This window comes from Epinephelus moara, chromosome 24 (genome assembly GCF_006386435.1).
Source record: "Epinephelus moara isolate mb chromosome 24, YSFRI_EMoa_1.0, whole genome shotgun sequence".
NCBI classification, from domain to species: Eukaryota; Metazoa; Chordata; class Actinopteri; order Perciformes; family Serranidae; genus Epinephelus; species Epinephelus moara.
In genome coordinates, this window is record NC_065529.1 from 42,897,436 (window position 1) to 42,907,367 (window position 9,932).

Below are 9,932 nucleotides of genomic sequence, written 5' to 3' on the forward strand. Positions count from 1 at the left end.
TTTTAACAGGAGCTGGGGGGCAAACACTTTTTCACACAGGGCCATGTAGCTTTGGATTTTTTTCTTCCTCATTAATAAAACCCTTCATTTAAAAACTGCATTTTGTGTTTACTTGTGTTATCTTTGACCAATGTTTAAATTTGTTTGATGATCTGAAACATTTAAGTGTGGAAAACATGCAAAAAAGTAAGAAATCAGGAAGGGGACAAACACTTTTTCACACCACTGTACATGGTTTTGTCTATTGTTCAAATTCTGTTCATGAAAATCCCAAAACATGTCTAATGTGATGCAAAATTCGTTCCTTGTATTACTTAAAATCTAGTGCCATGCATCACTAGTATCACGTGATAAACATTAGAGTATGTAGCTAGTTGGTGGCAGGAATGTTTGATGCGCAAGCAAAGTCAGCAAGCCCTAGCTCTCTTATTTGTAAATGCCTGGGAAGTGTGTGTTTAATAATGTAAGGCTTTAAAATTACAAATATAATACATTGCTCAAGAGAGAGACAAACCCGAGCCACACTAGATGTAGGCTCTGTACCAAAGCATTTGACACTGGCAATATTGGGGAAGCTGCTCTGGTCAGCCTTGAGGAAGGGAAAAAGCATCAAGACAACCAAAAGGCAGCTGCAGACACACTGCCAGCAGTGGCACACATTTCATGTCTGCCATAGCCAGGCCAGATAACATTAGCGCTTTGTGTGTGCTGTATGTGAAGACACAAAGGCCTTTATATTCCATATTGCATGCTACTTTTTTGCTACAGTGCCTGTCTTAGGGGAAACAGTACACTGAAGTAGGAGCCTCATTATTGCACCCTATTATCACTATAGGCCTACCTATTCTACAGAAGAAGAAGAAGAAGAAGTAGAAAGTCATGGAAATGGGGTAAAAAAAATTGGAAAAGTTTTGAAAATTCTTTGGACAAAATGTTTGGGAACCTCGTCTAGAAAAACTTATGTTAGGTCTAGAAAATATAATGATATAATAATTGCAATTTGTATACAGTTTTTTATACAATTTTATACAATGTTGAATCAAAAATAGATTTTTGTACATTGTTGATAACAGTATGTGTTCGGACAAAGTTGTGTACTCGGACAGCGTAATGGCTCGTAATGCTTCAAGCATATTTTCTTACAAATGGACACTTGTTTGTCTATTTTATATGCAGAACTACAGGGATTGTGTGGTGAGCTGAGATACACTCAATCCTCCATCTGAACGCATCCTGTGTGGACACTGACAGAGAAACAAAGCAAAAAACTTGGTCCTGGTTGGGATAAAATCATGTTTGGGCTCAAAACACCCGGTTTTGGTGCCACAATCATGGTTGGACAATCATGCTTTCCACCAGTGTCTCACTAAAATACAGTCGGTTTTGTTGTTTGTTGGTCTCTAACAGTCGTCTGCAGTGCTCTGCAGCTGGGCAGCCTTTGCACCTAGGTGTTACGCCATTCACCATCCCCTGCACCTCCTAATGAGAAACTCAACTCAAACATTTAGTCAGAACAACCTCACTGGAAATGTTGATATGACACATATAAAACGCAAATGTAACGTATCCGCTCTTTGCAGAAACATACGCCAACATTTTCCTCTGGCAATTGCGCTGTGTATGTGGTCAAGATTTTCTTGTTTTATAATACTTGTTTTGCACTGGTCAAATTTAGCAAAGTGGAACTGAAGTGTGCTGATGTGTGAACACCAGTTGTTTGTCCCAGCTGTAGTTTTAATAGGAAGCAGAGAGATGGGTTCTCCTAATCATCCAAAGGATTAGATCATAACAAATGTACAGACTGATAGAGTACACAGTTATTCACGACATCTCCTGCAGCACATGTCTGGCTCAGGTGCGTCCAGGAGATGTGACTGGAACAGACTCAGATGGATTGATGTTATTGTTTACTTTTCTCAGACATGTCTGATGTTTAGGTCTGTTTAATGTTAACAGGAAGGGTCTGTGGTGTTGATTAGTGTGTGCAGGGCTAAACAGTTCTGAAGGTTTCTCTCACATGAAGCTTGTGGAGGCCTTTAAAGTCGTTCTCCTTGATCTCAGTGATATCATTGTTTTGGAGGTCTAGCAACACAGTGTCCTCAGGAATCTTCTCAGGAACAGAAATCTGACCTGTTGGCAGAAACACAAATGTCTGAATGAAGACCAGAGTTGGACCAAAAGCGACGAAAATCATAGTTCATTCGGGTTGCGGTTAAATACAGGTTTCAAGGTATACTGTTATATGAAAATAGACAGTTATCATACTGTGAACATTTGCTTATTTACCTAATTGAAAAAAGTGAAACTGGATGGATCATCTCATCTTTATTTTAATTATTTTCAAAAGGGAGACTTTTTACACTTACTTTAATTTAAAAAATGGTGTCAAGTTTCAATCATAGTAATATAACGTTCATTCAACCAAAAAAAAAAAACCCCAGCTTCTTTTCTTTTCTTTTAAGGGTCATTCTGATTGATAACAACAATAATTCTGTAATATTGTCATACCGTGAAACTGCATTATTTTCTGTGACAGTTATTGTACCATGGGAATCTAATCATAGCAACCCTAGAGCTCATCCAACACCTGTGTGTTACATATAAAATAGAGATATAGGCCTACATGTGAAGAAGTTATTGTGGTCTTTTTGACTCAAACTCTGTCAACTCAGTTTACTAAACTCTGATGCAAGATAAATGAATCAGCATTTTAAACATTCACTTTGTCACTGATAGAATATTAGTCAGGTGGTTGAGTTTAAGATCATTTGCACAGCCCAGGCACCAGAAGAAAATGTTGGCATTGTATGTTTCTGCAAACCACCAACATGTTGCATTTGTACATTTCATACGTACATATCAACTTTTCGAAAGTGACGTAGTATATGAGCTGACTTTGTTATCAGGAGGTGGAAGGGATTGTGGATTGTGAAAACTGCAGCTTTTTAGCTACCAAGCAGAGTTTTTTAGCAGCCCATCACTGTTTCCAACAGGGATAGTGCCACAAAAAGCACTTGTGGTCTTTTTACCAAGACATTGCTGTGTTTCTAGTCATGATTATGCCACAAAAGCAGTATTTTAAGCAGAAGCATAATCTTTTCTTAATCATAATCAAGTGGTTTTGTGCTTAAACCTTCCCACGTTAACCACAGCGTTGTTGAAATGTAAAGAAACATAAAGTTCTAATGTATCCACTACATAATAACCTACAAATGTAATGTATCTGCGGTTTGCAGAAATGCACAATGGCAACATTTATTCTGGCAACTGGGTTGCATTTATTAAGAGTATTTCAATGCAGAGAGACAGACTGCTGTCATTGGTTCCAATCTTTTCATGGGGTTTGTAGACGAGAAGAAAAAATATAGAATAACACCAAACTTACACTGTTATCATAAAATGATGAACTTCACATATGATTTATAATTAAATAAAAGAACATGTCTTTATATCAGTATCCATGAATGTAGCTCAGGGTGTTTTTCAGTGTGCTGTGTTTACAGTAACGTGGATCCATACTGTGTGTTCTCACCCTGGTCTGAGCACTGCACCACTCTGGGTGAGCAATGACAACCGGCCGGACAGTTCTCATCTTCATAATCATCATCATCGTCATCATCGTCATCTTCATCACTTGCATCAGCCATCATGATGTCAGTGTTTTTCAAGAAGTCCATGACATTGATTGGTTGGTAGGGTTTGGCGTTGCCTAGCGCCAGCAGGCAGAGCAGGAGGAAGATCCTCATGGTTTAATTAGGAGACTGGTCAGTGGGAGAGCTGTGGGAGAAGACAGAGGTTAGGTTAGCTCTTAAACTAAGAGACAGGACTAGACTGTGATGTCATGGCACTGAGGAAATGACCTGTCCAAGCAGTGGAATACTTTTTTTATTTGTTTGTTTTTCCTGCAGTTTTATTCCAGCATCAACAGAACAGAGATGCAGAATCCTGTAGTTAACCTCAGCTCAGACTGTTCAGATGAATGAACCACTGTGATGGTATTTACAAGGGAAGATTCTGTCATAATTCCAGTTTCAATAGTTGTGACTTACAGTGGCACTTTTAGAAGTGCAAAGCATGTGGAAGCTGGTCACCTTTGATGTGTCATCTTGTAAAAAGCATATTGATTTAAGAGATCTTTGTAAAAAAAAAAAAAATGTTCAGCAGTACAACAGGCCTCAGCCCGATCTGATTACACTGAATATAATTTGAAACACAGACAGACTGTAGTTTCCAGTCAGTCTCGTTTAGTAGGAGCCAAGTGGACCTGTGAAGCCCTCTTAATGGTGTACTCATGTCCCATGTCCAAAACATATACTCACAGCGCCATTTAAATTCAGCTTTACATAAGAGGTGCCCTACTCCATCATGGAGTCTGGCCTTGATGGGGTCACAAGATACACCCTAGGGATCACAAGAGGATAAACCAGGTTGTACAGAAAGACAAAACATAGTTGTGCTACACACTAACGTGTTTTTGGTGCTGTTGCTTTACATACCGATTGGATTCACCTCCACTGGCCCCTGATAATCATTTAAATGCATTAATCTGATATTCACTGTTGACTGTAAGCTATTTTTAGAGAGCAGGGTTTGTTACATCAGAAAAGTCCTAAATCCACCCTCAGCAAGTTTTTGTATAAAGTCCTCCCTAAGTTCTTACTAACTACTACTACTACTAACTAGTTTCAAACTAGTGATTTGTTTTCACATTCAAAACTGTCTTGGCTAGTTAAGTGATGTAATTACTGATGTCTAAATCGTTTGCTCGGAAATATTGCCATGACCGTCCAATCAAACGCAACCAACTATTTCAACAGGTCACCATATCCAAAGCTGTAACTTGCCTGCCAATATTCTTTTGAGAAACTGCTGCCTCATACTGTATCTCACAGAGCGCCTTAAGGCAGGACAACACAGATGTTATTAACAACAGTAACACTGTCACACCCACACTAACAACTTAACTCCCTCTAGTATTCTTCATTTAAGTCCTTATATAATACTCACATTTCAACACCTTTCATCGCTTACACTGTATTGTGCATCCTTAATCCCATTTCTATTATCCCACCTCTTCACACTCCTTCAGCTGCTCCTTCATTTAAAGTTAAAGCAGGAATGCTGTTCAGCTTCCAGCTCTTCATTAAGCAATACGGCTTAGCTTTTTAGCAGGAAGTAACCCCACCACGCTGTCTGCAGAGACTGCACCCTCTAGATGTATGTGATCAGTACTTTAAATTTGTAGTTAGTTGAGGTGGAGCTGATATTAACTATATCATTACCTTTGGCTAGCTTAATCTATAATAATGCATTATATTTTAGGAACTGATCACATGTTTTGTATTATAAAATCATATTCTGAAAAGTACTCAGATATTGTGGTCAGAAGTATAATATTATAATGTAGTAGAAGAACAAAGTAGTGTTAAATGAAAATACTCAAGTAAAGGAAAAGAACTTCAAAGTTGTACTTAAGTACAGTACTGGAATATACATTTTATCACTGGTGGTTACAATAGTAACATAATACAAGCATATATATATGCACAGTAGCTGATTTTCCTAGAGTGCTTTAGTAGAGTTGGTGGCAGCCACCACTTTAGATTGTTGGAGCCAAACTGTGTAAAAGCTGTAGTAATCGTTATCTTCCCCAGTGCTACTGTCACCTCGGATCCACTGAAACTGTTTTTAGTGCGCCAGTGGAGTTTCATTTTCACAGCCTCAGGTCAGTCTGATTTGGGAACATATTGCTAAAACAGTGCATGGTGAAAGGGCACGCAGAGTTCCTGTGATCAGTTTCAGTAAGTGCTGCTGTTTTTTCTATCAGTGTTTCCATGAAGCTCTGAAAACCTCCACTGGAAACCAGTTCTTGCAGCCAACACAAATGTTTCTCCAGCTCTCACCTATTCAGCATCTGTGGTGATTCACAAAATGATTTATATATCTTCCTCTATTACACATTCACACAGCCAGCAGAGAGAGGCCGAGGTCGTCTGGTTGCGTGCCTCCGGTAATCTTGATGGATTCTGAGCCCTTGAGTTGAGCAGTCAGTCCTCCCACAAAAATGTGGTGGTGGTCGAGCATCCTGCTGCGACAGCAAATACTGCTCAGCGCAGACCCTTCCTCTGCACCCAGACTGTCGTTTGTTCCACATGTGCACATTTAGCACAAAAGAGACTGTTTTCTTGATGTTTGTTTTGCAGCTTGGTGGGTTTTTGCTTTAACAACTTGGCAGCGAGTCGGAGATATTTATCTTGTTTATTGGGATTTTATGTCAGTTAATCAAACAAACCTTGAAAACCAATCCAATAATTCTGACTTCACTCCAGTTAGGCTGATGAAGGTGCAGTGAAGTGCTTTTGTTTAAGTATGAATAATAGTCGATTCTCTTGAGGTTTGCATTTCATAAAACATCCAAACTAGAGGCTCGTCACCAGCCTGTATCCCCATCTGATCCCATCAGGACTCACATACAGTGTGTTGTTGCAACTGGTGGTAATTTTCATTATCAAATAATCTGTCAATTATTGTTCTGATTATTGGTTTAATCATCAAGCCTGTAAATATCAGAAAATAGTGAAACATTTCCATCCCAGTTAAACAGAGTTCAAGTCGACATGCATTGTTAATGTCCAACCAACAAACCAAAACCCAAATATATTCATTTTACAAAATTAAGCAGAATTAAGCAGAAAGAAACTGTATTGGGGAAGCTGGAAGCAGAGAATATTTTGCATGTTGAAAATGTCTCCTTTAAAATTAAAAACTATTTTATAACTGACAGTTACAGCTGGCTAAGTTTCTGTTGATCAACAATGAGATTCATTTTTTTCAGCACTCATACTAGTGTAAGATCCGTCTGCTTTACACGAATTTATTTAAATTTGAGGTGATTCAGACAGATTTTCCTCATGTGTTTGTATTTACAGTTCATAATGACTATTCCATGGAAAATTACTTTGTATCTTTGTTAAATGAGATCTACTTAAACAAAATTTTGAGGCAAAGAACACATGAAAGACCAAAACATTCAATATAAAACCCAACTATTAATCATCCTCCTTTTAGAATTTGCTCATTTGATATAGTTCACTTCAAACATCCAGAGACTTATAAACATTCCTGTAAATTGATCTTGTTGTGCTCCAAAATTTAAATGCAACTTAAACTCACTCAGTAATATGTAAATTTGAAATATTTTCTAATAAAATTCAACAGTTTTTCCTGCAAACAGACCCAGAACAGCTGGTAAAAATAAGGATTTTCAGACTAAGATCTGCAGCCTACTCCTGTTGCTCCACTGAAACACCTCCTCCACCTTTCAGGCATTCTTGTAAACTGACCTAAACTGACTTCAGAGATGCTGCATTCTCTGAAATTAACACATGTCAGATCAACTAATTAAGATCTTAAAAAAAGATTAGGTATTTTTGTTTTGATAATAAATCCAGGGTGTGTCCTACCTCAGCCGTCAGGTGTGTCTGTGTCCTGGTTTAAACCCCACGCTGTGTGCAGAGCAGCAGCAGGGTCCAGCTGGAAGGCTGAGAGTTGGATCCTCAGTCAATACATTCCCAGTGAACAGAGAACAGCATCACCCTCTCTCACCAGAAGTAAAAAAAAAAAAAAAAAAACTGCCCCCAGAACACCCCCACCGACGGAAAACCACTGCTGTTAGGGTGAGAGGTTCAGTTTCAGTGAGGAGCTCTTGACTCTCTCAGTGATCACACCATCTGCACGTCTCTGGGACTACATGGCATTGTTAGGACTTTAGTCATGTGCTTTTCATCAGGAGCTTTGAAGTGATGCCAGGATCGTTAGCTTCAGACTCCTGAATGCTCAAGTCTTTATATAGAACATACTGGTAGGTCTGTCACCTCCCCTCCCTTAACGGCCCACTGCCATATTAAATATTTTACATCAACTTGAATGATTCCTACACTAAGGCCTGTTGGCATCAGGTTAAACAAGGAACGTGGGACTGTACATCTGCTGTAGCTGTTTGGGTTTTCTTAGTGAAACATCAACATTTAGGATGGAGGTGAGCCGAACCTCCCGGGGATATTTTAGGATGATGCCATCTGAATTCCTGCATCAGGCTGCTTCATAGTACCAACCTGCCCAAACAAAGAGCCGAGGCTGCCATGTTGATCTACAGATAAAGATCTGTGAAGTGATCAGCAGGAGGAGGAGGTTTGAGATGTTGTGATGCTTGTCATCAGGTAGCAGTGGATCTTAAGGGTTAACAAGACAGGATGATGAATCTGTCTCTTTTACAGTTTTCCCCAGAAATTATTGTGCAAAACTACATTCTTTGTTAAAATGTAAGATACAAAGACACTGCAACACTTTTCAGAATATAAAGACTTTATCCAAAATCCAGTTTTTCTTTCTTTCTTTTTTTTCATTCATTCATTTTTCGTAACCACTTATCCTGTGAGGGGTCGCAGGGGAGCTGGAGCCTATCCCAGCTGACATTGGCCGGGAGGCAGGGTACACCCTGGACAGGTCTCCAGACTATCACAGGGCTGACACACAGATAGAGACAATCACATTCACACCTACGGACAATTCAGAGTCCACAATTAACCTGCATTTCTTTGGACTGTGGGAGGAAGCTGGAGTACCTGGAGAAAACCCACACTGACACAGGGAGAACATGCAAACTCCCCCACCCATGGACCGCGGAACGCATCTGAACAAGGGGGGGCCATAATTTCAAGTCACGCGGAGGGGGTGGGGGGGCATATGCATTGAAACAGACAATATTACTGATGTATTAAATAACGTTGCAGAACACTTTTTTTTTTATTCCGACGCCACACAGTCACATCTACAGTACACGCATGAACACGAACACATGCTTGCTCAGATTAACCCCTCTGATCCCACTCTAACATTCACACACAACAGGCCAAGCCTATTTACACATAAACGCACAGATGAAACTATAGCAAACAACAAAGTACATCCAGTCCACAACCACAACCAAAACTCATCTTGCTGTCTTGAATCTAAATCAACATCATATTCATATCATCAAAAGTCAGCACTCATATCAGACTGATGTGCAGAGCCACACACATGCGCACACACACACACACACACACACACACACACACCCAACAACAAAACAAGCGCAGCTGTGCAGTTACTGAAAAGTAACCAGAACGCTGAATTTCTGACCATTACCAACCACAATGTGTATGTCCACTCCCGCCCGCTCCCGCAAAACTCTGAGAATTTATGCCCGCACAATAATAGTAATAATAATTTCTCCCGTCCCGCAGGAGAAAACACGTCATTTTATGGGCTATTAATAAAGAGATTCATGGGGTTGTTTGTTTCGTTTCCCTGGTCTGCATGTCTTTTGACGCACTGGTCAGGAATAGCGCTCCTATTTCGTTGTTTTCATTTAGTTTTTAATGAAATCAAGGCTGTTTCATATTCTATTCTCCTCCTCTGTATTTATTTATTTTTCTACCTTGATATAATCACGCAGTGATTGAGGTTAAGGCAAGCCCGGTGCCAGGATGAAGTTACTGAGGGAGCGGTTAAAAATTACGAGGGGGCAAATCTTTATTATGCAACATAGGTTCACTAGAGATGTAACGATTACCGATATTACGGTAAATTTCAGTTAATTTTTACACGGTAAGAATTACCGTTTATGTTTAAATTAATTGCATTATCGCAGTGGATTATCAGGATAAGTAATAACAGCCTCATTCAAGTCTCGCAATGCAGGCGCTGCGTGAATGTGTAGCATGTGTAAACACAAAGAATGAAAACATGGCGGAAGTGGCACTCAGGACATTTTCCCCCCAACTAAACGCACAAAGTCTGAGGTCTGGGCGTACTTTGGGTTTCTGAAGAATGCCGAGGGACAGCTGGTGGAGGACAACTATGCTGTGTGCAGAACATGCAGAAAGAAA

General features: G+C 39.7%; 2 protein-coding genes across 3 annotated transcripts in view; one reads left to right on the forward strand and one right to left on the reverse strand.

The window, feature by feature from the left end:
• The window catches only part of aspn (asporin (LRR class 1)), a 13,495-nt gene extending 5,717 nt beyond the window's left edge, over positions 1 to 7,778 (reverse strand). The window contains exons 1-3 of the mRNA XM_050039163.1: positions 7,464 to 7,778; positions 3,533 to 3,777; positions 2,018 to 2,130 (exon numbers count right to left, since the gene is read on the reverse strand). Coding sequence (XP_049895120.1) covers positions 2,018 to 2,130; positions 3,533 to 3,746 — 327 coding nt within the window. The 5' untranslated portion in view covers positions 3,747 to 3,777; positions 7,464 to 7,778. The remainder of the gene's footprint in view (positions 1 to 2,017; positions 2,131 to 3,532; positions 3,778 to 7,463) is intronic.
• Positions 1 to 9,932, forward strand: part of cenpp (centromere protein P) — a 132,232-nt gene that overhangs the window by 70,183 nt on the left and 52,117 nt on the right. The gene's annotated exons all lie outside the window — the stretch shown is intronic.